This window comes from Xyrauchen texanus, chromosome 26, assembly GCF_025860055.1.
Source record: "Xyrauchen texanus isolate HMW12.3.18 chromosome 26, RBS_HiC_50CHRs, whole genome shotgun sequence".
Classification (NCBI taxonomy): Eukaryota; Metazoa; Chordata; class Actinopteri; order Cypriniformes; family Catostomidae; genus Xyrauchen; species Xyrauchen texanus.
Window position 1 is genome coordinate 17158884 of NC_068301.1, and position 27249 is coordinate 17186132.

The 27249-nt window shown below is 39.0% G+C and overlaps 2 protein-coding genes across 2 annotated transcripts; one reads left to right on the forward strand and one right to left on the reverse strand.

Moving 5' to 3' along the window:
• Positions 1–1144: 1144 nt before the first annotated feature.
• LOC127619998 (cartilage-associated protein-like) lies at positions 1145–9262 on the reverse strand. The gene is made up of 7 exons (XM_052093046.1): positions 8734–9262; positions 8272–8421; positions 6140–6311; positions 5932–6060; positions 5027–5172; positions 4856–4939; positions 1145–1802 (listed from the first exon to the last, which is right to left on the reverse strand). Exons 1-7 carry the CDS (start codon positions 9190–9192, stop codon positions 1761–1763), a joined length of 1182 nt encoding a protein of 393 aa, XP_051949006.1. The 5' UTR covers positions 9193–9262; the 3' UTR covers positions 1145–1760.
• Positions 9263–10394: 1132 nt separating this feature from the next.
• Positions 10395–17143, forward strand: LOC127619975 (peptidyl-prolyl cis-trans isomerase FKBP9-like). Its single transcript, XM_052093018.1, has 10 exons — positions 10395–10776; positions 11664–11809; positions 13428–13617; positions 13950–14095; positions 14180–14369; positions 14580–14725; positions 14865–15051; positions 15646–15791; positions 16397–16560; positions 16677–17143. The coding sequence occupies exons 1-10, from the start codon at positions 10574–10576 to the stop codon at positions 16854–16856; spliced, it is 1698 nt and encodes a 565-aa protein (XP_051948978.1). The 5' UTR covers positions 10395–10573; the 3' UTR covers positions 16857–17143.
• Positions 17144–27249: the final 10106 nt, after the last annotated feature.

Sequence of the window (27249 nt, forward strand, 5' to 3'; positions counted from 1 at the left end):
TAAGGTCCAGTCTTTAGTCTTTTGCTGTTAAATTTACAATTGTACGGGGGTCTTCATTGCCAGATGGTGTGCTTAATAATGCGCAACACATTCTCAATTAAGACAGGTCAGGACTGCAGTCAGACCAATCTAGCACCCACACTCTCTGCGTTCACAGCCATACACTGATAATCTGGGCAGTAAGTTGAAGTTGCAGGGATTTCCCTGGAAAAAAACAGTGCTGGATGGCAGTATATGTTGCTCCAAAATTTTTACATGTCTGTCTGCATTCATGGTGTTCACACAGACATGCAAGTTACCCATGCTATGGGCACTGACACACCCCCTGGCCCATACAGACACTGGCTTTTGGACCTGACGCTGATAACAGCTTGGATGGCCCTTTTCCTCTTTGGACTGGATAACATGACAGCTGTGTTTTTCAAAAAACTGAAACTTTCCAGATCAAAAAACACTGTTCTACTGTTCTACTTTCTATCTAAGATGAGACCGAGCCCAGAGAAGTCAGCAGCACTTCTGGACAGTGTTGATGTAGGGCTTCTGCTTTGCATAGTAAAGTCGTAACTTGCATCGGTGGATGCAGCGGCGAATGCTGTTGACTAGTTTACTGAAGTTATCCCAAGCCCATATTCACGATATCCATTACAGATGAATGACATTTTAAGACAGTGACGTCTGAGGGATCAGAAATTGTTTTCGTCTTGCCCTTTACGCACCAGATTTGACCAGATTCCTTTAAACTTTTAACCAGTTGTGCACTGTAGAGGGACAAAAAATGCCCAAAATCCTTCCAATTTGTCTTTGGAACATTATTCTCAAAGTGCTGGATTATTTGCTGAAGCTTCTGTTGGCAAATTGACAAGTCTTGAACAATCCTTGCTCTTGAAGACTAATTTGGAAGCTCCCTATATACTATGACACAATTGCTTCACCTATTTCACATCGCCTTGTATTTCAACTTGTTAAATTGATATTAGTCTTAAATTGCTCGTTTCAACTTTTTGCAGCGTGTTGCAATCATCTGATTTGATATTACTGTAAATAAAAAAAATACATAAATAAATTCACAAGGTAAAACATCATAAAATGTGTAGTTGTGGTGCTTTCAATATAGTAAAGGGTGAATACAATTTACAAATCAATTCTTTCGTTTTTTATTAGGAGTTTTCATACTGTCCAAACGTTTTCGGAATTGGGGTAGTACATAAGTTTGCATGATTTCATCTGTAGTCCTAAACATTTACATATATTTTGACATATGGACAAATAAACATTTGGTAAGTTATCTAGTTAAGCCATTATTTGGTATGAAAAGACTGTTAGGCTTGTCAAAAATTGGATAGACCAAAGACTATATTTGGGGATAGTTCGCCCAAAAAAGAAAATTATCTCATCATTTACTCCCCTTCATGCCATCCCAGATGTGTATGACTTTCTCTCTTCTGGTGAACAAAAATTTATATTTTTAGGAGAATATTTCAGCTCTCTAGGTCTCTACATAAAATTAGTTTAAATTCAAAATTGGAAAGCACATAATATATAAAAGACCCTTTATTAAAACAGTCCAACCAACAAATAAAAACATGGCAGTGATTTCTGACATGACAGTGAAGGATAAGAGTAATCATTACCTTTTAGAACATTTGAGGTGTGAAAAATGTGTACTTTGGTACTGTTATCACCAATCCCAAAATAAATACAAGAGGGGAAATTTGTAAAGTATTGAAAAATTGATGTTTTTTCAGTGCACATTCAACATTTCAGTCTTCCTCAGCATTAAGGTATTGATAAGAAACTTCACCCTGGAACAAAAGAGGGGTTGGGGAAAGAGGGAGGCAGAGAGAATGGTTGAATCAAAATCTTATCTTCTAATATTACAAGCAATCGTTTCAATGCACTCCTATGGAATGATATTCCGGACATTATTCAAAAGGAATTGCAAATTGTATTTGCAATTGGGTTTTCAATTTGTGGACGCATAAAATGTGACATAATCCAAACGCAATTGCAAATCGCGCATTACGGTTTGCATTTTCGTTTAGCTGAACGCACAGTGACTGCCAAATTTCAAATGGAAAAGCAAAGTCCGCTTTGCAACTGTGTTTCCCATATCTTACAAGTTTTGGCCCTGTCATATTTAAATAGCAATTTCAATTACCACGTCTGCTTTTTCACTTTCTCAGCGTCGCGTATGTAGCCAGCCAAATCTCAAATGGAATACTATTTATTTATTTATTTATTTTTTTTATTGCAATATTAACAAACAGAACAAGACGATACATACAAGAAATATAAACAATCTTTCAAAACAAAAGAGAAATTATGGTTCAGAATACATTAAGAGAGGAAATGTGAAAGAAATTTAAATATATTCAACAATAGTCTAAAAAGAAAAGAGAGTAAGAGAAGAAAGAAAAAAGAAGAAGAGGGCACAAAAGAAAAAAACATTAAGAGAGAATATTAAACATGGCACTAATTCTGGATGTTTTCATTGCTTTCTTGTTAACAGAAGTTGAAATTGTATTTAAATACATCTTCAATTCTTCTTTGAAAAAGCTAAAGTGGGGTTTACTTTTCATATATTTACATTTATGGATATGAAACTTTCCAATATATAAAAGAAGGTTTATACAAAAACATGCATTAATTAGATTCTTGTCTTTAACATAAAATCCAAAAAGAATGTGTCTATATGATAAAGAAAAGTTACATAAAACCTTTTGGACAATCAGAGCATCAATATTGTTCCAGAAAGACCGAGTAAAAAGACATTCCCAAAACAAATGATCAACAGTTTCAGAGGAGGCTTCACAAAAAGAGCAGGAAGTATCAATATCATTTCTAAATTTCTTTAAAAGTATTTAACTGATAAAATCTATGAATAATTTTATAGGATATTTCTTTAACTTTATTAGTTAGAAAGAATTTCTGAGGATGTGACCAAACATATGACCATTTAATATCATCAAAAAGGTTATTCCAATAAGAAATGGAGGAAGGAATTGAAGTAACAGGGTCCAAAAATAATGACCTAATTTTATAATTGGATTTATGTATTGAAAAACAAATAGAACCAACCACAGTAGATTCAGGGCTAGGGGAGAAACAGAAGTCACTGTAGCACTATTATTGTTTCTAAACAGCATACAGAGTTCCAAAGAGATGGCCTTGAAAACTATATTAAATTCTTTACTAGATACTGGGAATTGGTATCCTGAAACAAAATCGAATAATTAAATAAATTACCTTCACTATCAAATAGCTGGTTTACTAATATCACCCCATTATTGAACCAGTTTTCAAGAAATAAAGATTTCGTCTTATGAAGAATATTACAGTTGTTCCAAATTAAAAAATTGTGTGGCGAGAAATTATGCTTGTAAATAAGTTTCCAAGCCATAAGCATCTGCTGATGATAATTGGAACGTTTGACAGGAAGTTTACTAATTGAATAATTGCACATTAAAAGAAAATGTATACCTCCTAATTGAGAAAAAATATATCTTGGGATTATACTCCAAATACAAGATTGATTGTGAAGGAAACGTTTAAGCCAATTAATTTTTAAGGTATTGTTAAGAGAATCAAAATCAATGAAATTTAAGCCACCTTTATTATAAGAATTCAAATTAACTGATTTTCTAATACTCAAACGGAATACTAATTCCCTTAGTATTTCCATTTCCGATGCCTTACACAGAAACCTGTCAATCAGGGTCAAGGGTGGGATTATGCTATGGGGCGTGTTTGTCTTGGGAAGTGACGTCACTCACAGTCGACGGTCAAGAGGTGATGCCCTGAACAGACGCTGGTTTATCAAATCAAATCACTTTATTGTCACACTACCATGTACACAAGTGCAACAGTAGGTGAAATTCTTGTGTGCAGTTCTGAGCAACATAGCAGTCATGACAGTGACGAGACATATACCAATTACAGTAAACAACATACTTACACAACACAATTTACATATCAAATGTACACATACTTACACAACACGATAATTATATACAATGTACAGTAAACAATTCACACAATATACAATACAATAAGTAGGAGTATATGAAATATATATATATCTATGAAGTAGTATATTGAGGAGAATATGTTGACAGTCCAGTGTGAGATTATAGATGAATAAAGTGCAGTGCTAATTATTGATCCTGATAGACTGTGAGTGACGTCACTTCCCAAGACAAACACGCCCCATAGCATAATCCCCTCCTTGACCCTGATTGACAGGTTTCCGTGTAAGGCATCGGAAATGGAAATACTAAGGGAATTAGTATTCCATTTGAGTTTTGGCTGGCTACATACGCGACGCTGAGAAAGTGAAAAAGCAGACGTGGTAATTGAAATTGCTATTTAAATATGACAGGGCCAAAACTTGTAAGATATGGGAAACACAGTTGCAAACGGACTTTGCTTTTCCATTTGAAATTTGGCAGTCACTGTGCGTTCGCTTAAACGAAAATGCAAACCGTAATGCGCGATTTGCAATTGCGTTTGGATTATGTCACAATTTATGCGTCCACAAATTGAAAATGCAATTGCCAATACAATTTGCAATTCCTTTTGAATAATGTCCGGAAAATCATTCCATACACTCCAATCGAGCAACGCTTTATATGAAATATATTCTGCCACTAGAGGGCGCAGTAAAGCCGTAAATGTTGAATCCAACACAGGTTTAGGCTACCCTGTAAGCATGGGCTACACTCCAGTGGTAAAATTTATTATTACAACTACTTTTCTGAATATTTGTAAATCAGATACACAAACGTGAATATTCAACCGACTTCTCCAATTAAAAAAATAAATAAATAAAAATACACAAACACTGGGCAAATGTTACCTCATCATCATGCAGGAGCTTCTGTCTGGCAAATTCTAGCAACTGGAGCTGTAATGTTGTCTGATTGTGGTACCGTACTGCCTCCTGTCAACATGAGGACACATTATAAGTAAAATATCAGACTTTGAAAGGTAACTGCTTATGTAGTGAGATTTGATTTGAGGCACTCACCGCTCTAGGCAAGAAGTCCTCCACATTGAGACCAAATTTATCTCTATGGTAGCGATAATACTCCACATTATTCTTCATCACCTCATCATTGGGATCAAAGAGCATGTAGCTGGCCACACATGGTACAGCATTCTTCAAATCATTCACTGAAGGAGAATGAAGAAGTTATTCACATTCAAGGTTCACATATGTAGTTTAAAGGAATATTTTCACCAAAAATGAAAATTCTCTTTATCATTTACTCAACAACCCCATGCCATCCCAGATATGTATGATTTGTATGAACACAATCGAAGATTTTTAGAAGAATATTTCAGCTCTGTAAGTCCATACAATGCAAGTGAATGGTGGCCGGACCTTTGAAGGTCCAAAAAGCACATAAAGGCCACATAAAATGTATCCATATGACACCAGGGATAAAATCAATTTCTTTAGAAGTAATATTTAAGTAATTTTTTACTATAAATTCTCCTCCTGCCCAGTAGGTGGCAATAAGGACAACGCAAACAGGCAAAAAAAAAGAAGAATGTGAAACTGGAAATTTATAGTACAAATGTTATAGACTTATTATTTAAAATTTAAAAGACTCATGCATATTTATCATATCACTTCTGAAGACATGGATTTAACCACTGGAGTAATTTGAATTACTTTTATGCTGCCTTTATATGCTTTTTGAACCTTTTCTGGCCTCCATTCACTTTGAATGGACTTACAGAGCTGAAACATTCTTCAAAAAAATCTTCATTTCAGTTCAGCAGAAGAAAGTCATACACATCTGGGATGGCATAATGGTGAGTAAATAATGAGAAAATTGTACATTTTGGATGAACTATCCCTTTAAGCTGGGATAGGAGAATGTATTTTCAAATATTTAACTTTAAACAGAGAATCTTTAGACTTACATTTATAATAGGCAAACTGGAGATAGTGGTACATAGTTGCCACAAACTTCTCAACAACAAATCCACCAACAACTGGTGTCAGTTCACTCTCACAGCGAACCTTTCTCTCCAGAACCTCAGTGTAATGATCTACAGAGAGAAAAAACAGACAAGAAAAGTAACATTGATGTATCATTGCTATGTTTCAAAACAACGGGTACGTGCCAACCTGCAATGGAGGGGTAAAAGTCTTTGAAGTCTTTGATCTGTCTGGATCCCTCTGAAGCTGCGATGCACTCATCAAACACCTTGAAAAAGTCTCGAAGTGCCAACTCCATATCTGACACTGATGTTCTGAAGTTATCGCCATTGTACGCCCGGACAGCCCGAATGAACAGCGTCTGAATAAGTTGACAACTACCATTAACCATGAAGCTCCATTAATTATTTATAACACATGTATTACAATTCTATACATTTAAAGGGATAGTTCACCCAAAAATGAAAATCCTATCATAATTTACTCACCTTCATGTGGTTCCAAATGCTGTTTGACTTTATTTCACCCATGAAACACAAAAGGAGATGCTAATACTATACAGCCTCAGGCAACTTACACACTAATACGTTTTCGTCTCTCTACGTTTTGGCCTTCCGTACACACTAAGGCAGCATTTTTGTCCAGCGAAAACTGAGCTTTTCGAAAATGCTATCCCAAGTGCATAAATTTGAAATCGCTGTCTTTGCATTGTAGTGGACAGGGAAAATGGAGATATCTGAAAACTATGATGTATTTTTGTCATGTGCTGCATTCATATGATCTATTTAACCCAAAACAATCAAGATGTTGTAGCGCCGTTGTTGTTGTGCCTGATATTCATTTTGATAGCATTGTTAAAGATAAATGTTACTTTGTACAACCTCCAAATTGCATGCCTTCAGAGGTGACAGGAAGTTTACTCGGAACTGCTGTCCGGTGACAAAATATGAGGACAATTGCGTTTCAGACCTTACATGGAATAGCGATTTTTCGCATGCACATTTAGGGGATTTAAGCGGTTTCAGACATTTCAGAGTGGATGAGCAAACTTTTGGGAAACGCTTTAAAATGGCACTGTGGATGGTGAGTGTTTCGAAAATGGCATTTTCAAATGTATCAGGATTATTGTGGACATAACGTAAGTCACCTTTCACTTTGATTTAAGGAAAACAGATGCAATGAATGTGAATGGTGACTGAGAAAATGTTTTGTTTTACAGAAGAAAGGAAGTTATAACTAATGTCAATGATGACAGAATTTTCCTTTTTGGGGGAACCAAAACTTTAATTAAGCTTGGATCACACAGTAAAATGGTAAAGTATCTGATGCCAATGCAATGTATATTAATGTTATTTTAAATCAAGTTTATATCAATGACATTGTAATTTTAAGTGTAGTTTGTTTGGTTTACATTGCTGACATTGGTGCATTAACCATTTTAGGCAGAAGGGCAGAAATGTTATTTAAGAACCTACGATTGTTTCCTTCAGAGGTTATTTCTCCTTGATCTAACCTTTAAAATTGGTTTGATGGTGTAATTTAATGCATTCCGGTTGATTCCGTGATGTTAAATAATATTTTGGAGTTCAGTTAATTTAGCTGTTACCACATGTAGCACATTTATAAAACAATAAAAATGTGCTTTGTGTGGTAACATAAAAATTAACTGATTTGATTAAAGTCAAAACATTATTTAACGTCACTAAATCAACCTTAATCCAATATGTTACACCAATAAAATAAATGTTAAGTGTTAGATCAAAAACAAAAATAGCTCCTTAGGATAACACTTTTTTTTAATCCCCTTATTCTCTCAACTTGGAATGCCCAATTCCCACTACTTAGCAGATCCTCATGGTGGTGTGGTTACTCACCTCAAGCCAGGTGGTGGAGGACAAGTCTCAGTTGCCTCCGCTTCTGAGACCGTCAATCCTCGCATTTTATCACGTGGCTCGCTGTGCATGACACCGCGGAGAGTCACAGTATGTGGAGGCTCATGCTACTCTCCGCGATCCACGCACAACTTACCACACGCCCCATTGAGAGCGAGAACCTTTAATTGCGACCACTAGGAGGTTACCCCATGTGACTCTATCCTCCCTAGCAACCGGGCCAATATTGTTTCTTAGGAGATCTGGCTCGAGTCACTCAGCACACCCTGGATTCGAACTCATGACTCCAATGGTGGTAGTCAGCGTCAATACTCGCTGAACTACCCAGGCCCCTTAAGGAGGTTAACACATTTTAAAGGTAGGCTGACATTTATTTTCACACACAATGTTCAAACCAATCCTATGCCCTTGTATAAACAGATGTCTTGCCTCATATGACTTGGTCTCCAGGTCTTTCATATGTTCCTCAGACCCAGGTAAGCTCTTGTAATAGTTCATGTTCCTCTGCATCATCTCATCATCTGGATGCTTCAAGAGGAAAGTGTGCGCAGCAGACACAGCCTTGGCCAATTTATCACTCTGAAAAAAAAAATCATAATAATCCATTGAGACTTCTAATAGCGTCATACCATGGTACCTTAATTTTTTTGGACATAGTATTCGTTGAAATAGATTATTTATAGTACCATTGTATATGTCAAGGTACCATGGTATTACCATTACTGTACCATGGTAATGCCACAGACGGAATGTTTTTGTAAGTATATGCAACCAAAAAACATTCAAATATTAACCTCAGGAGAGTCATACACGTTACATTACTGTTTAAACTGATTCTGTTTTTAAGAAAAGCCTACAGCAAGAGTAAAAGTGTATGTACTGTAGACTCACTTTAAAGTAGGCAAACTGCAGAAACTTGTAGGGTTCTCGTTTCTCAAACTCCTCGATGGTTTCACGGCTGGGCATCGTCTGTCTGAAGGCTGGTAACCCCTGTTTACATCTCTTCAGACATTGCGCCCGTTTCATCACATTACCGAAGGCGTGCAGCTCGGGGAACTCGGTGAAGCGCGCCTCGTCGTCGAGGCACACCATGCTGCAGTTGAGGTTGCAGAAGGCCTCGCTGTCCCGGAGCAGCCGGTAGAGCCGAAGACTCACTTCCAGAAACTCCACAGTCTCGGGCCACTTTTCCTCGTTGTACTTGTCTAATGCGTGGCGATACGCCGAGTCAAGAGGCATCAGCTCATGTCGCGGGAAACTGCGGAAATTGTATTTTTCATACTGTGCAAGAACGCAAAAACAAAAACAGAATAAAAGAAATAAGAGCCTCAGGCAACGCAACAAGGAGGCCATGGTCCCGTATGGGAATCCAACGCATGAGTTTAGAAAAGGAGCAAGAACCGCCTGCAACCTCTCCACGTCCCCAAAGTCAGCCCATCCCTTCCCCATATACAGCAAAAGAAAAGAGATTGCACTGATTTGATTTCTGCTATACAAAGGGCTGACAAACAGAAAAGATACAATTAAATAACCAAGTACCAGCTATCACGAGGCATTAAAGGAAGATTCCAGGTTTAGTATAATTCAGTATAAACAGCATGGAATAATGTTGATTAGGCCAACCACAAATAATAAATTCGACTTTTCACGACTTTTAATAAAAATAAAAAAGCAAACATTTTGGTTACAGTGAGGCACTTAAAACGGAAGTGAATGGGGCCAATTTCTGGAGGGTTTAAAGGCAGATACGTGAAGCTAAGCATTTTATAAAAGCACTTAAATTAATTCTTCTGTTAAAACTTGTGTATTATATGAGCTGTAAAATAGTCTACATAGTCGTTGTTGTGGTCATTTTAGTTGTATGGGGTTTACGGCGTTTCGTTGCAATGGCAAGAAGTTGCAAAAATGGATATAACTTTACTCAGAAATGGTTAGTATAGTGATTTCATCACACTAAATCATTTTGACATGCTTATCGTTCACATATTGTGGCTATACTTTTGAAACAGTGAGTATTTTAACGTTTACGGATTGGCCCCCGTTGACTTCCATTGAAAAGTAGGCTACCTCACTGTAACCCAGAGTTTCGCTCTTTATTTTTCTTCTTCTTTTTTTTTTTTTTTTAAGAAAATGAGGGACAAGTCGAAATTAGTTTTTGTGGTAATCCACATTATGCCACAAATGCTGACGATTAAGCTCAACTCGCATTGAACCATGAATATTCCTTTTGTAACTGGCCAAAGTGAATTTAAGTATTGGATGTAAGAAGAATAGCTTGAATCTTCTATTTTATATCATAAATTTTATTAAAGCCTATTTCACTATAATAAAGACACCTGAGTGGATGTTTAGAACTGATCTACAAATATGTAAACCAACAAAGGACGTCTTGCACTGCGTGATGTGATGGGCCCTCTATAATTACTTGCTCATAAAACCCCCATCAAAGTTTGAGCCGCCCCTCTATGTGCCACGTAGAAGGCATTCCAGCCTTTAGGCCTGTGTTTCCGCATTTCCTGCGCAAAATCGAGCCCTTTCCTGCGCATTCTCCATGTAAAGTGACACCACTGGACACATAGGAAGAAGTTAGAGGGAGTTTGAAGAGCCGTTCAGCGTTTCCACGTCTACACTTCCCCCTCTCAATCATAGCGTGTGAGAGTGTTTGAGAAAACTCTGCTGCAGCACATCGCAGGAGAGGATCAACCAGCCTTTTGCAAGAAAACATAGACGGAAGATGACACGGTTAATGCTAAATATGATTCTTCTAGCTTTCCTAGTGACTTTCGTAGCGTGCAAAGCGCCGCCTGTACCGTTAGATGACATCGTTATAGAGAAGACTTCCACTCCGGAGCGCTGTGAGCGGGCGGTGAAATCGGGAGATTTCATTCGTTATCATTACATCGGCATGTTCCCCGATGGAAAGAAGTTTGACTCTAGGTTAGTGCAAAATCTATGTTTGAGCTAAATTGGTCATCTGCTCACCTGGCCTAAAGCTATGCATAGTAACCCTGTTTTTAGTCTGTTGACCCCAGAGCCACGCAGGCATAGATTTGTCACGTTTGGTTACTATACTCAACCATGCAAACATTTGCTTTGGCAAAAACCATTATCTGAATTAACAACTTATGCAAAGCAATGTTACAATTTGCAAATATATTTATTATAATGAATTAACAGTGTTGGGTGTAATTGGATACAAATGTAGGCCTAATCAGTTACTCTAATCTAACTACTTTTTGGCACAAGAAGATGTATAATACATTACACTTGACATTTTTGTACTCAGATTACAGATTACAGAGTTACAAATACTTATAAAAAATATATTATTGATGTGTATTGCAATTAAAATGTTAATTCATGTTTATATGTAGGCCTATTAATGTCTGTTTGCATTTCTGTCACAGCTAAAGTAGAAAATAGAAATTATTTTGAATTTGTTGATTGGAAAAAAAAATGTTTGTGACAATTGTTTTAGAAAGTAACGTACATTTTTAAATGATTACTTTTCCAATGGAGTAATCAGTAAAGTAATCTGATTACATTTTTTAGAGAAGTATTTAGTAACTTGTTGTGGATTACTTCTTTGTAGCTTACCCAACATGGTGAATGAATGAATAAATAAGTATGGGTAAGAGAAAGGGGAATGACTAATTTGTAATATATGAATCAGAGCAAAAAATAACTCCTCAGGTTAGTTCAACATGGTTAGTAACCCTTTTCTGAAATCAAAATGATTATATAAAATGTATCAAATGGTGCATATAGTATTACAAATAAAAACTTAACTCAATGTTTTTCTTAATATTTGTGTCTGTTTGCAGTTATGACCGTGGAACCACCTATAATGTGTTTGTTGGTCAGAAGAAGTTGATTGCTGGGATGGACAAAGCTTTATTGGGCATGTGTGTTAATGCAAGATGGATGATCAAAATCCCTCCTCATCTTGCCTACGGGAAGGAAGGTTATGGTAAGCACAGCTCTTTGTTTACCACTTTAGCATAGATACATTTCAGCAATAGGCAATTTTGTTAAGTAAATATCTGTCTGTGTTGATGCTTTCAACACATTTACATTTAAATAGGCAAATGCCATTAGGTAACATCTGTGAGCCTCATTGAGACCTACAATACCCATGATTCTCTTGAACTCCTGCTGAGTCAGAGAGGTTCATGGGAGCTCAGGGTGGAGAGAGAGATGAATTGAGGGGTGTGAACACTCACAGTGATTTAGGGAAGAATGTTGAGCCCTGTCCACTTGTTGAAACTAGTTGTGAAAATAGTGTGTACGTCTGCCCAATACAGCTGTAAGAATCAGTGAACAAACACAGATGTGTATCCGTTCACTGCATGTGACCACAATAGATTGAAATTATATTTATATAGTTTATAGATTATAATTATATAGTTCACCCAAAATTGTAATTCTCAAAATTCACTTACTTTCATGGCACCCATGGGTATTTCTTTGTCATGGGGGGATGGGGTGTTTGGTGCTCATGTGTATTCTGTAAATTTAGGAGGAGGGTGGGTGTCTTCAATTACAGCATATTTCATTAGTGTTAGGGTTAGGGTTCAGGTTAGCGCCATGATGATACAATTCAACCCTTTTCTACACTTGTACTGATTGGTCATTGGTATAATTGGGGGGGGGGTCTAAGACCACCCAGGATCCCCCAATATCCAGCCCTGATGTATATACAAGAAATCTGCCTGGATGAGCCATAGACATGCACAATAAACAAACAAGGAAAGTACTGTGTGTTAAAGAGAGGGGAAAGAAAACTGAATATTGTTCATAAATACATCATGAATTGGCTCAGTTTAAAGCAATACAATAAAAACATGAAAAACACATTCTACTTAACACCAAAGTAAAGTTTAAACAGATTAAAAATAGTTGATCTATGATTAAATTGTATAGTTAGTCATATATTTTTTTATTTCTTAGTAGTTAAAGGGATGGTTCACCCAAAAATAAAAATGAATGCATCATTTACTCACACAAATTAAGATTTTTAGAACACTATCTCAGCTCTGTAGGTCCTCACAATGCAAGTAAATGAGTACCAACCTTTTGAAGCTCCAAAAGGACATAAAGGCAGCATGGAAGTAATCCATATGACTCCAGTGGTTAAATGCATATCCTCAAAAAGATATGATAGGTGTGGGTGAGAAACAGATCAATATTTAAGTCCTTTTTTACTATAAATATCCAATTTCACTTTCACATTCTTTGTGCATAGCGCCACCTCCTGGGCAGGGAGAAGAATTAATAGTTAAAATAATGACTTAAATATTCATCTTATTGAGTCTTTTGGATTACTTTTATGCTGCCTTTATATGCTTTTTGAAACTTCAAAGTTCTGGCCACCATTCACTTGCAGTCCTACAGTGGTGAGATATTCTACTAAAAATCTTAGTTTCTGTTCAGCTGACGAAAGAAAGTAATTCATGTCTGGGATGGCATGAAAGTGAGTAAATGATGGAAGAATTTTCTGTTAAACTGTCCCTTTAAAAGATTTTCAGAATGGCCAGTGTGGTTTGCTTTTTTTCTCACAAATGTCTTTGTCATTCATTCCATGTCAGGTGACATCATCCCCCCAGATTCCATCCTTCACTTTGATGTGTTAATGTTAGACATTTGGAACACAGAGGACAAGGTGCAGATACAGACCTACTATAAGCCAGGGAGCTGCGGGCGCACTGTGCAAGTGTCTGATTATGTTCGTTACCACTATAATGGCACTCTGCTTGATGGCACGCTTTTCGACTCCAGGTGAGATGAATCAATCCACACTAACATAACATAAGATCAACCAATAAACACTGTAAACACTCAGAAAAGAGCTAATAAATACAGTTCAGTGTTGGGAGGACCATTTTCCCATAATCTATGTAATATAATAACTGAGGTAAATGAACATCTGTTAAATCTCTTAAATGAATATCCTTGAAGGAACTGTTTGGGAACCATTTAAATAATTAAAATATTTAAAAAGTCTTCTAATGTATTTTTTTATTATTATTTATTCATAATTTTTTTCCGTGTGGATGTCTCCGATCTAAATTGCAGTGTCTGATTAGTTATTCTGATTCTTTATTCTGCAGTCACACACGCATGCGCACATATGACACTTATGTTGGGATTGGCTGGCTCATTGCGGGAATGGACCAGGGGCTTTTGGGAATGTGTGTGGGAGAAAAACGCATAATCACCATGCCACCTGTCCTTGGCTATGGAGAGAATGGCGATGGTGAGTATAATTATAGTTATAAATATAAAGAGTATTTGAATATGTAAAATAAGTGTTACAACATTTGTTTATCTCATTCTACAGGAAGTGACATCCCTGGTCAAGCCTCTCTGGTCTTTGATGTGGTTCTGCTGGACCTTCATAACCCCAAAGATGAAATCAATGTAGAGGTGCAATACCTTCCAGATCCCTGTCCACGCAAAAGCAAAGTTGGAGACTTCATGCGTTACCATTATAATGGAACCCTGCTGGACGGGACATTCTTCGACTCCAGGTAAATCCCCTGTAGTTTTGTTATTGTAGTTTTACAGTGCACTAGTGGCAGGGACAATCTCCCTAGAGAAATCTGGACCTAAGTGATTTTTCTCAAAGACAGTAGGGCAGGAGTAAAAGCTCAGATGCACCATTTAGGATCAAGCCTGAACTACTAGCCTAACACCACATAATGTGTCAATGCTTCTGTTTGTGTTGTTGTATGTTTCAGTTACTCGAGGAATCGCACATATGACACATACATTGGTAAAGGGTATGTGATCGCGGGAATGGACCAGGGGCTCCTAGATGTGTGTACTGGAGAGCGCAGGAGGATAACTATCCCACCACACCTGGCATATGGAGAGGAGGGCACAGGTGGGCATTATGTGCATTTGCTTTTACAGCTACGAATGCACTGTATGATCACTTTTTTGGTTGTTAAAACTGAAAAAGAATATTAAGTGAACCACTCTCTTTATAAATCTGTATAAATCTCTTTTAATCCCTCATGCAGGAACTAAGATCCCTGGCTCAGCTGTGCTGGTGTTTGATGTCCACATTATTGATTTCCACAACCCATCTGACAAGATTGAGATCAGCAGTGTGAAGCCAGAGAATTGCTCCTACAATTCAAAACGTGGTGACTTTGTCAAATACCACTACAACGCTACTCTCAAGGATGGCACTCATATTGGCTCCACGTAAGTCTGTCTATCCATCCTTCGATCCTTCCATCAATCCAATAGCTTTTTCAATTTAACATCACAAGTTTAATCATGTATTTCTAAAAATTAGGGTAAAAAGGAATGTAATTAAAGGAATATTCTGGGTAAAATACAAGTTGAGCTCAATCGACAGCAACTGTGGCATAAAATTGATTACCACAAAAAAATATTTTGACTTGCCCCTACTTTTCTTAAAAAGCACAAATCTAAATTACAGTGAGGCACTTACAGTGGAAGTGAATGGAAGTATATATTTCAAAAGTATAGCCACAAGACATAAACAATATGCGTGTTAACATGATTTTAGTGTGATTAAATCGCTTACTAACATTTTCTGTGTAAAGTTATATCCAATTTTACTACTTTGTTGTGAAACAAACCCTAAAATGTCTGGTTTTTTTTTGCTCTCTTTTTTAAAAGAAAAGGACAGACAATTCAAAATACATTCTTGTGGTAATTAATATTATGCTACATTGAACCGGTTGTATTGAACCTGGAATATTCCTTTAATATGTTTAGAAATGTTTGTCTAAATTCATGTTTTACAACTGTGTTTGTGTATAACTGTAGGCACACCTTTGGCAAAACATATAATGTGGTTCTTGGAGCTGGACAAGTGGTCATAGGCATGGAAGAAGGGCTTTTGGGAATGTGTGTTGGAGAGAAGCGCAAGCTAGTTATTCCACCTCACCTTGGCTATGGAGAGATGGGAGTTGGTAAGACACTCTCAGACACAACTCACAAATACATATAATTCCAAATATACACATAATTCAAATCCCCATTGTCGCTATATTTGATTCTAAATAGAATGAGCCCCAAGGCAGTTATATTGCAATCTGTTGTGGACCCACTAGAGGGAGCCAAAAGAACCACACAAATTAGTTTTCTAACAACCTGTGATAACACTCTCAGTTGAGAAATAGGACTTTGGGATAAATTGGAACATTGATTAAGAAGCAGGCCCCTCTGCCCAACATCAGCACCTCACGTAACTGGTGCTTTTGTGTCTAAAAGGAAACAAATCCCTGCAGACATGTTCTGACATCTAGTTGAAAGTCTTCCCAGAAGAGTGGGTGCTGTTATGGCAGCAAAGGGAGGACAAACTCCCAATTAATTCTGATGATTTTGAAATCAAACGTGTAACAAGCACATATGGGTGAAGTGTTTCGGTGTCCACATACTTTTGGCCATATAATTGAATAATGATAAGATGGTCCAAGGTACCAGCAGCTCTAGTCATCCAGTTCTAGCCTCTCTAGTGCACACAAACAGAATATTTGCCATGCTCTCCTAAAGTATGTACCATTTCTTTGCTCAGATGGGGAGGTCCCTGGCAGTGCTGTGCTGGTTTTTGATGTTGAGATGATGGAGCTGGAGGAGGGTCTTCCTGAGGGCTACATGTTTGTGTGGAACAGTGATGTCTCACCTGACCTTTTCAGTGAAATGGACAAGAACAAAGACTCACAAGTGGACCCTAATGAGGTATATTGCATGTGACTGTATGTTTCTGTGTATATACGAAACATTTGCAAATAGTTTAATTCTGCTTCCCTTCTTCATGTTCCTCTTTCTTCTTGTTTGTCTGTCCCTTTCTATAGTTTTCAGATTACATACTTCAGCAGGTGGAGGAGGGCAAAGGTCGTCTGGCACCAGGTTTTGAAGCTCAACGCATCATAGAGAACATGTACGGTAACCAGGACCGCAACAAGGATGGGCGAATCACAGAGGATGAGTTTAAACTCAAGGCAGATGAAACAGCCACTCATGATGAGTTATGAGGTCGGACTCTGGGATGGAGGGTCGTGATTGGTTCGGTGGTTGATTATTATAATAAGTGGGAGGGGGGAAATGATGTTGAATTTGCCAGTGATGTGTCACTCAGTGCTGTTGATGTTAACTTTTGATGTTTGAGAGAAGTGTGGATGTATGGGTGTGCTTGATTTTGTTTATATGTGATTTTTTTTTGTACATGTCTGAGTGTTTGAAAGAATCTGGATTGATACAAATGTGCAAAATGTTACTTTGTAAAAAATATCCCTTATAATAAACACATTCCAACCCCTAATAGGTGTAACTATTTTCAATACAATTTTATTATTATAAAATATACATTGAAAAAGCGATGACCTGCAATTGTTACCTCTAACCCATATAAATTACTTTTGTTAGTGTGACCAAATTTTTGAGGCTAAAGTCTGGTGCATTTTTGGGCTGCATCTTGCAATTGTTCACACTCAAATTTAAAAGCTTACCATTCACACATACTATGGACTAATTGCAAACATAATGTAGATGTTTACAATCTTATGATAAACAATTTTTTTGTTGTTGTTGTCCTAACTTTGTAAGCATGTAATTGTTTTGCATGTAAATGTTAGCTCTAGCTCCCAGCAAAAGTCTTATTTCATTCCACTAGATGGCAGCAAGTACTAGGAATATTTTTCTCTCTATCACCTTCTATCACAAAATGCAAATCTGAAATGTAGCTGGAGCTCTAACACACTTGAACCCTCATGGAAATGCTTAGATATTCAGGTTAATTTTCAGTTCATACACCACCCCTATTGTTTCGTAGAATGTCTCGGCCTCTGAGTGGACTAGAAGCTCAATCCAGGTGTCATTAGAATGCAAAGATCATTCCATTTGCAATGATATATCACATTTTATGTTTTACCTGTCCTGCTGGACTGCATATTTTGTTCTGGACATCTAAGATATATCATTGGATTATTCACCCAAGCAGGCTCACAGAAAAGTAAAAAATGGCTCATTTTTGAGAAAACCGCCTAAGATAAGAGCATATGTAAAGTGGGTGGCTTCTTGTGGCTTACAGCAGCATTGATCAGCACATAAAAGAGATATTTGTTTTAGATTTCTTACAGAAATCATATTTCACTTTGTGATTCTTTTGAAAATCTTTCAAACTGTGGTATTAGGGAAACAAAATAAATTGTACAGTTGTATTCCTAATGATATATGACTTGTCCATTTAAGTGCTTAGTGAAAGACTAATATATTTATATGAATATTTCTACCACATTACCTCTAGGGGGCGCTTACTTGCAACGGTGATGTTTTCAACCCTTATTTTGATATTTTATGTAACATAAATGCAAGTGATGGTCTTCTATGAAAAGTTCTGATTCAAAGTTTTCAAACGATACCCCATATGCCTGACATATATATCCAGGGACTTTAAGCGTAATCTTAGTTTGCGACATAGTGCCCCCCTTTGGGTGGGCCCATAGAGTTTAATAACATTTCTGATTTGAACCGCATATTACAGTATAATGTAAAAATATAGTTTTTTCTAAGTCATGCACACCATACCATGACCACTGAGGTTTTGCTATATTAATTTTGCCCACAGATTCATTCAACAAAGTCAACAGGTTATGTAAAAGCTTGCAGCTTCCTCTTCGATTAATTGTATATAACTGTAAAAAAGTGGTAACATTCAGTTGTTTCCTTAAGGAGCTGTTTCTATTTTCTACTGTTCTACTGTTTCAAATCCTTCAAATCAGGTTGTTTCAGTGATGTTAAATAATACTTAATCAGATTTGAATAAAACCAGTTAATTTAAATGTTAATACATGAGGTAAATGTTTAGGATAGCCTCCTTGTATTTCATCTATCTAATTTAACTTTAATTTCTTGTCTTTAATATTGTGGCTAATAAGACATATCTTCAGAAGTGATATGATAGGTGTGGGTAAGAAACAGATACATATTATATAAATATATAATAATATATAAAAATAAAGTACTTTCTTACTATAAATCTCCACTTTCACTTTCACATTCTTCTTATTTTGTTTTTGGTGATTTGCATTCGTTATGCATATTGGTGCCTACAGGCAGGGAGGAGAATTTATGGTGAAAACTGGCTTAAATATTGATCTGTTTTTCACCCACACCAATCATATCGATTCTGAAGACATGGATTTAACCATTGGAGTCTTATGGATTACTTTTATGCTGCCTTTATCTGCTTTTTGCACCTTCAATGTTCTGGTCACCATTCACTTGCATTGTATGGACTTACAGAGCTGAAATATTCTTCTAAAAATATTTTTTGTATTCAGCAGAAGAAAGTCATACACATCTGGGATGGCATGAGGGTGAGTAAATTACGAGAGAATTTTATTTTTGGGGTGAATCTCTTTAATGTATTCAAGTGTTTTTGTGATTAAATCAAGTGATTACATTTTTTAGATTTAGCTACCAGTAGTTCCCTTATGACTCTGTACACTTTACATGCGTGCTTATGCATATGGGAGTGTCCTTTCCAGAAGACCTTGTTGAAACCTCTCCACAATAACGGCAATATTCTAATATTGGCTATGGTGTTTGAGCCCCGCCAGTGCGAAGCAGTCCACTATAAAAGCAGGTGAGCAAACACCATTCCTCAGAATTCTCTTCATTTAGGACAGCGATTCATCTCTCGCCTAGAAGCCCCATACTGCTTCTCTGTCGTCTACACGAGTCAGGGGGCGGAATCTTCACGACAACGAGAAGATTCTTCGCTCCCCTGCGTGTTCCGGTGAACATCCCTCCGCCTCGACGCTTGACACTTCGCTGGTGAATGGACCGCTTCATCATCCTGATTCCCCACAGTGCTTTGGCAGGAGTTGTGACTCTTTATAAAGCAATTGTATATATATATATATATATATATATATATATATATATATATATATATATATATATATATATATATATATATATATATATATATATATATATATATATATATATTATATACACAACGTATATCAGTGGCGATTTCTCGGCCAGCAAAGCCTGCTCTGCTGGCGTAACATGCCTGATAAATAAATATTTTGTCATCCTTTCATCACCTTTTTGCATATGTATTTTCAATCACTTTCAACTCCTAATTCATCTACAAACAAATAGTAAAATCTAAAAGTTCATCCAATCAGAATTTAATCATTGATGCTTACAAGCAATGTTGGAAGGGTCGAGGAGGCCGATTTCAACACCTTTAGTGAGCCGCTGGCACCCCCCCTTTATATGGCGTCCCTATGCACTGCATACCTTGCATCTATGGTTTTTGCACCTCTCTCTCTCTCTATATATATATAATCTAAAAGAGTCACTTACATTACTTTTTAAAGATGTCATTCCGTAAATGTTTCTTGTGCGAGAGGCACATCCCACCATCAGTTCAGTATGAGAGAGGCATTTTCTGTCCACACATAGCTGTCATGCAGACAGACTGCCCTCACTATGAGAGCATGAGTCTCAAGACGCTGCGCTCACAAATCTCCCTCGTTCTGAGGGACGATTCAGCCCTCCCATCCACCTCTTCTGTGATACCAGATGGATCACACGAGGAGGCACGGCGGGGCCGCAAGGTCAAGCAGGATGAATTTGAGGAGTACCTACAGCCATAAATTCCTCGTTCTGGAGAAGGACGGCGGGCTTCAGCCCATTGTAGTTCTGAGACGCTTGAATCGCGTGCTCGCAATGTGCCCTTTCAAAACGTTAACTCTGAAACAGATCTTATCGCACATCCGTCCTCACGACTGATTTGAGTCACTAGCTAGATCTGAAGGACACATACTTCACGTACCAATTGCACCACGTTACAGGCGGCCTTTTAGATCTCTGGCTCCCCGCACGTTCACAAAATGTATCGATGTGGCGCTTGCCCAATTGAAAATGAATGGTGTGTATGTTTTTAATAAGCTCAGCGATTGGTTATTACTAGCCAATCAGAGGCACTACTGAGCGAACACAGAGACTTGCTGCTTTTCCATATGGAAAATCTGATCTAATGTCAACTGGAGAAACACTAATTTCCCCCTGCCATTAAATCTCCTTTTTAGGATGATCATGAACGAGCTCATACAGACCATTCTTCGGTGTATGTTTCAGTTCAAACTGAAATAACATTACCACTGAAGTAATTTCATTTTCATGTGTGTTGCGGTAACTTGCCTCTGTCTGGCTGCTCTAGCACCATGGACTGTGCCAGCCTTCTACCAACAGGGTGTTATGCTGGGTCAAGTTTTCAGAAGGAAAATGCTGACCACAAAAGCACACAGGTTGGGGCATGGTGTGTAATGGAAGCCGACTTTCACAAGGTGTGAAATGGCCATGACGTGTCAAATGCCTAGAGCCACATTCTGATTAGTTTGGACAACACAACAATAGTGTCGTATATATGTCGCCATGACACCCTGGCCCATGTATTGCAGGCGAAACGCAAGTATGCGCTTTCAACGGCGCACCTCCTGGAAACAGTTCTGTTAATTGCGCCGAAATGGCCCAATTAGCCACAGTTTCCAGAAATTAAAGAGATGTTATACAGCTCGCCATTGGAAATACCGCTCTCTCTCAGGCGCAAGGCACAATCTGGCATCCTCAGACCAAGCACAATTCTGAGGAATGGTGTTTGTGCACCTGTTTTTATAGCAGACAGCTTCGTGCCTAAAAAGGCAGGGCACAAACACCATAGCCAATATTACAATACAATATAATCCCATATGCGTTACCACCAATGTATCGTTCCCGTCGTCTCAGGGAACCGAGGATACGTACCTACCGAGACGTTTAGCCACCTTTTTGTTTCAGATGTAGAAAAATAATTTAGACATTTGCTACTTTTTTCACGATTTGGCAAATGTCAAGTTACATGGTTCAATCAACACTGACAAGTAAATCATGATCATCTAGACCTGTGTGTGCCAGGTGTTTTCATGGTACTCTGTACGAGTGAGTGTGTGTTTAGCAGGTGTGGGCTGATAGCTACTCCGAACAGGAACTGGCTGTACCAAACATGAGTAGTACAATATATACATTCATGAACATTCCAGCAAACACAATTCATTTAGTAGTAAACTTTGAAAACTGGTGGGGCACAACAGCTAAACATGCTTCATATCGTCACTCGAGACAAACCAGAATGGTCACGCATAATTTTACTCTCTGGTACCATATGCGATAGTTTGACTATAATTGGTGTTAAAACAATTCTTATTAAATTATTAAATGTAATCATATCATACCTTAACTACAATGTATTTAAAAATGCATTGGTTATTGGTAAAAAATGCAATGCTATTAAACATTTGCATTTAATGTATAACTTTTTATTGTATATAAACAAAGTGCATATAAACCTAACCATTCAAAACAAATACAATCTGAACAATATAATAAATTGGCTCCGCCCTTCCTCATGCATCTTTGGTTGACACTGCTTGTCTGATTGACAGGAACAACAGGTGAGGCATTTAGTCTGAGCAGACAGTCACAACGAATGTGTGTGCGCTTGTACATTTAGGCCTATATTATTTTATTTATTTTTTCATTCTTTGAATTTGTTAATTCTATTCATTTAAATCATTTGATTATTCATATCTTTATAAAAATAGATTCGGCTCTTCTGATATGCGAGCTGGCTCCCAACGTTCACCTACAAAACATACACTGATCAGGTAAATCATACTAGTGATGGGACATTCACGTCCCATCACTAGTATGATTTACCTGATCAGTGTATGTTTTGTGATGCTATTGACTGACACCATCTTAGAAAATCCCTTTTAAGGGAATTTGCCACTGGTGTTGTCATTACTGGTGTTACAAGCCTTGCTTCATTCATAAAATAATAATAATAAAATAAAGTAGAACAGTACAACAGAATAATTTAAGTCAGAGAGTTCAAATTTTTTTGAGTGAAATTAATGTAGTCACATGGTCTGATAATGACACCTGTTATGTAATTCAGTTTCAATTCAAATATTTATCTTCAATCTGGATCTGTGCCAGTGATGGAAGGGGAACCGTTACTGGATCTGGGTCACCTGACTGAGGTGGAGCTAACTATTATTCTCAATGTGCTGCTGAAAGAAGCTCAACTGTGCAGCAAAGAGGAAGGGAGAGTACTGTCAGTGTGTGTACCACTGGCAAATAAAAGTTAAATGTGCACACATTCAATGTTTATAGTCAAAATATGGTCACAATGAAAGGTGAATAATTCTGCATTGTTTTCAGCAAGCTTCACCAGAAACAGGATTAATGCTGATATATGGCTTGAGCAAGTTAAACTCACATGAAACGATCAAGCAATTGGCCTTTTTCACTGCGAAAAGCCATTTCAAGTGCAGCTGTGATGTTCAGCTGTAAACTATGCTTGAGGCATTCTCCACAGTTGGCGTTGATCTACAGCTGCCGTGCAAGTTGTTTACGTGTGATTTGAATTGATGGGTCACTAGACTCTCTCTAGCCAATCATGTTGATAGATACAAATAAAATCAGGACAGGGACGTAGCTGTTACGATTCAGACGAAGGTAGACGGGGAATGAGGATCCAAATGCAGTTCTTTAATGAATGAAACAAACGGTGAACAGGATAACTCTGAACAAGTGAAACAACACTGGAACAAACAAAACATCCACGAGGGGAAAAACGAAATATACAAGGAACATCCACGGAGAACACAGGCACGAATACAATCAGGACAACCATAACATTACCATTTGGATTTGACGACTGACAACGGATGAACAAACAACAGTGTTTAAATGCAGAGGGATGATGACTAAATTACACACAGGTGAGAACAATGACACTGGCAGTGATGAGGGCAGGGGATAAACACAGAGCAGACAACAGGGAATCGTGACATAACCCCCCTCTGAGGAGCGGATTCTGGACGCTCTGCCTTCCAGGAGCCCTGGAAGGCAGACCAAGGAGAGCACACGGGGAAACCAGACAGTCCAAGGGGGCACAAGGGGCAAAGAGACAGTCCACGGGGGCACAGAGGGCAGGTAGGCAGTCCAGGGAGGCCACAAGACAGGGACAGGGTCAGGTGGCCTGGGAGGCGGCCACCGGACAGGGACAGGTTCAGGAGGCCTGGGAGCTGGCCACAGGGCAAGGACAGCATCAGGAGGCCTGGGAGCTGGCCATAGGGCAAGAACAGGTTCAGGAGGCCTGGGAGCTGGCCATGGGGCAAGAACAGGTTCAGGAGGCGGAGCCGTGGGAGGCTCAGGAGGCGGAGCCGTGGGAGGCTCTGGAGGCTCGGGAGGTGGAGCCGTAGGAGGTGGCGCCGTAGGCGGCTCGGGGGGCGGAGCCCTGGAAGGCTCAAGAGACTTGAGAGGCAGAGCCTGGGTTGCTCGAGAGGCGGAGCCCTGGGGTTGCTCGAGAGGCGGAGCCCTGGGGTTGCTCGAGAGGCGGAGCCCTGGGGTTGCTCGAGAGGCGGAGCCCTGGGAGGCCCGAGAGACTTGGGAGGCGGTGCCCTGGGTGGCTCGAGAGGTGGAGCCCTGGGAGGCTCGAGAGGCGGAGCCCTGGGAGGCCCGAGAGGCGGAGCCCTGGGAGGCCCGAGAGACTTGGGAGGCGGTGCCCTGGGTGGCTCGAGAGGCGGAGCCCTGGAAGGCTCGAGGGACGGAGCCCTGTGTGGCTCGAGGGACTTGAGAGACGGAGCCCTGGGAGGAGCCCTGGAAGGCTGGAGAGGCGGAGCCCTGGGAGGCGGAGCCCTGAAGGCTTGGGTGGCTCGAGATGCGCTGGCTCTTGGACGGTCATGGCTACAGGTGCTGGCTCTGGGACGGTCTGAGGCTACAGGCGCTGGCTCGCTGACGTCTGGGGCTGCAGGCGCTGGCTCACTGACGTCTGGGGCTGCAGGCGCTGGCTCACTGACGTCTGGGGCTGCAGGCGCTGGCTCACTGACGTCTGGGGCTGCAGGCGCTGGCTCGCTGACCGTGGCGGGCTTTGACTGGGGAGCAGAAGCCTTTCTTCTCCTCCTCCTCCGGGCGGACGAAGCTGGCAGCACTGGCTCTTTGACCAAGGCAGGCATGAAGGGACGAACCACAGGCGAATGGAGAGTTACCACTGTGGGAGGAGCTACGGGGTCCTCCTCGACGACGTCCACAGTGAACAATGAACCGCAGGCCAGCAGAGTCTCCTCAACGAAATCGCAGAGCGTCCAGCCGCGCGTCGCCGGTGGCAACCGCTCCTTGAGCGCACCGTTCAGATTAGCCCGGAAGAACACCACCAGGGAGGAGTCAGGGAAGTCGGTGGCACTCGCAATCGCGAGAAAATCGCGGATGTGCTCTTCAACCGGACGGTTTCCCTGCATCAAGCTGAGCAGACTACAGTTGGCTTGTAGAACCGCTGGATCCATTATCTGGTTCGGTCGTTCTGTTACGATTCAGACGAATGTAGACGGGGAGAGAGGATCCAAATGCAGTTCTTTAATGAATGAAACAAACGGTGAACAGGATAACTCAGAATGAGTGAAACAAACGGTGAACAGGATAACTCAGAATGAGTGAAACAAACGGTGAACAGGATAACTCAGAATAACTAAACAACACTGGAACAAACAAAACATCCACTAGGGGAAAACGAAACATAAACACGAGGAACATCCACGGAGACCACGGGCACGAATACAGTCAGGACAACCATAACATTACCATTTGGATTTGACGACCGACAACGAATGACCAAACAACAGGGTTTAAATACAGAGGGATGATGACTAAATTACACACAGGTGAGAACAATGACACTGGCAGTGATGAGGGCAGGGGATAAACACAGAGCAGACAACGGGGAATCGTGACAGTAGCGAACACAGATGTTAGGAAAATAGCACAGTAAAAGTACAGTTACAGCACTTAAAATTTACTCAAGTAAAATTATTACATTTTTAAACTACTTAAAAAAATAACAATTCTTGGTAAAAAGTAGTTAATTACAGTAACATGAGTATTTGTAATTCAGTTATAATGTCCATTTTGATTGCATAGAAAGAATTCTCAGCTAAAGCTATACAGGGCACCTTCTAACTTAGTGCATTATGAAATATTGATTACATTTCTTTATTATATATATTTTTTTAATTGAACATATTATATTGCATATTTTTTGTTACATGTTTAAAGTTTACATGCATAGTTGGTACTATTTGCAAGAGTTTACAATGACTTGTAGAACAAGTGCAAAAACGGTACTGTCTTTTTTTAAGACTACCAGCAGCATCAAGTGTTTGTGAGCATCAAGTGTTTTTTGGTTGACCACAGATTAACAAGAGTCGCACGATTTCTTTACCGCATCTGTGCTATTAGTAATTAGAATTACTCAAACCAAACTTTTTTGGTCACAAAAGCAAGTGATTGATTCTCATCGATCGTGGGAATTAAGAATTGATATTGAGAAGTGTGAGATGCATTAGAAAATGTATATTTTTACCCACCCTTAGTCATTTGTGTTTAGAATGTTGGAAGAACTAGCCCACTTACCAGAATTGGTGTGTTCTTGGAATTAGTTTTATGATCCATGAGATACCTGGTGATATACTGTATGTGATGAGAATAAGGCTAGTTGATTTTGCAGTTAGTATGTACTCAGAATGGTTCAGAATGTTTTGTGTCATTACGATAAGTCCTCCATTGTGGTGCATGTGAGCAGTTACACTAATGTGAACAGTGTTGATATTGGGACACTGAAGACTGCACTCTTTAAATTCAGGCCTGTTGCAGTAAGCATCGATGCGGTACACCGTTCCTTCGCCATCAGATACAGTCTAACAAATGCACTCTGATCTAACGTTCTGAGTATAAACCGAAAATGCATATAGTGTTTGCAGTTTCTTACCCTTGCTCATACTTCTATATCCACAGAAAAAAGGACCAATGACTTAGACCATGCTGCGGCAGTTGGTTATGTGATACTGGATGACCAGCCCTACTGGTTAGTGAAGACCTCTTGGTCCACTTACTGGGGCAGTGATGGTTGTATACTGATGTCCATGAAAGGCAACAATTGTAGTGTGGCCACTGATGCTACTTATGTCACATTAGCCTAACAAACACACACACATGCACGCACACATCCTTCTACAAATCGCACCAGATGACAAAGGAATTGTTTGTTTTCGTCTGTTTTATTGCAGATTCTGGATGCTGGTCTAATGATCACAGTTTTAATGCGCTTTAGTAGGAATGTCAATAAATGAAAAACTTTGATAATAACAACAAAATGCTTGCTCTTTGTAAAATCACATTAAGACTGGCATTCCATAATGCGGATTTTCATATAAACCTCAATAATAATAAAAACAATACACATGGATATTTGCACACAGGCAGTGGTTAGCAACTAGCTTGCCTATATATCAGTTTCATTAGACCCTTGTC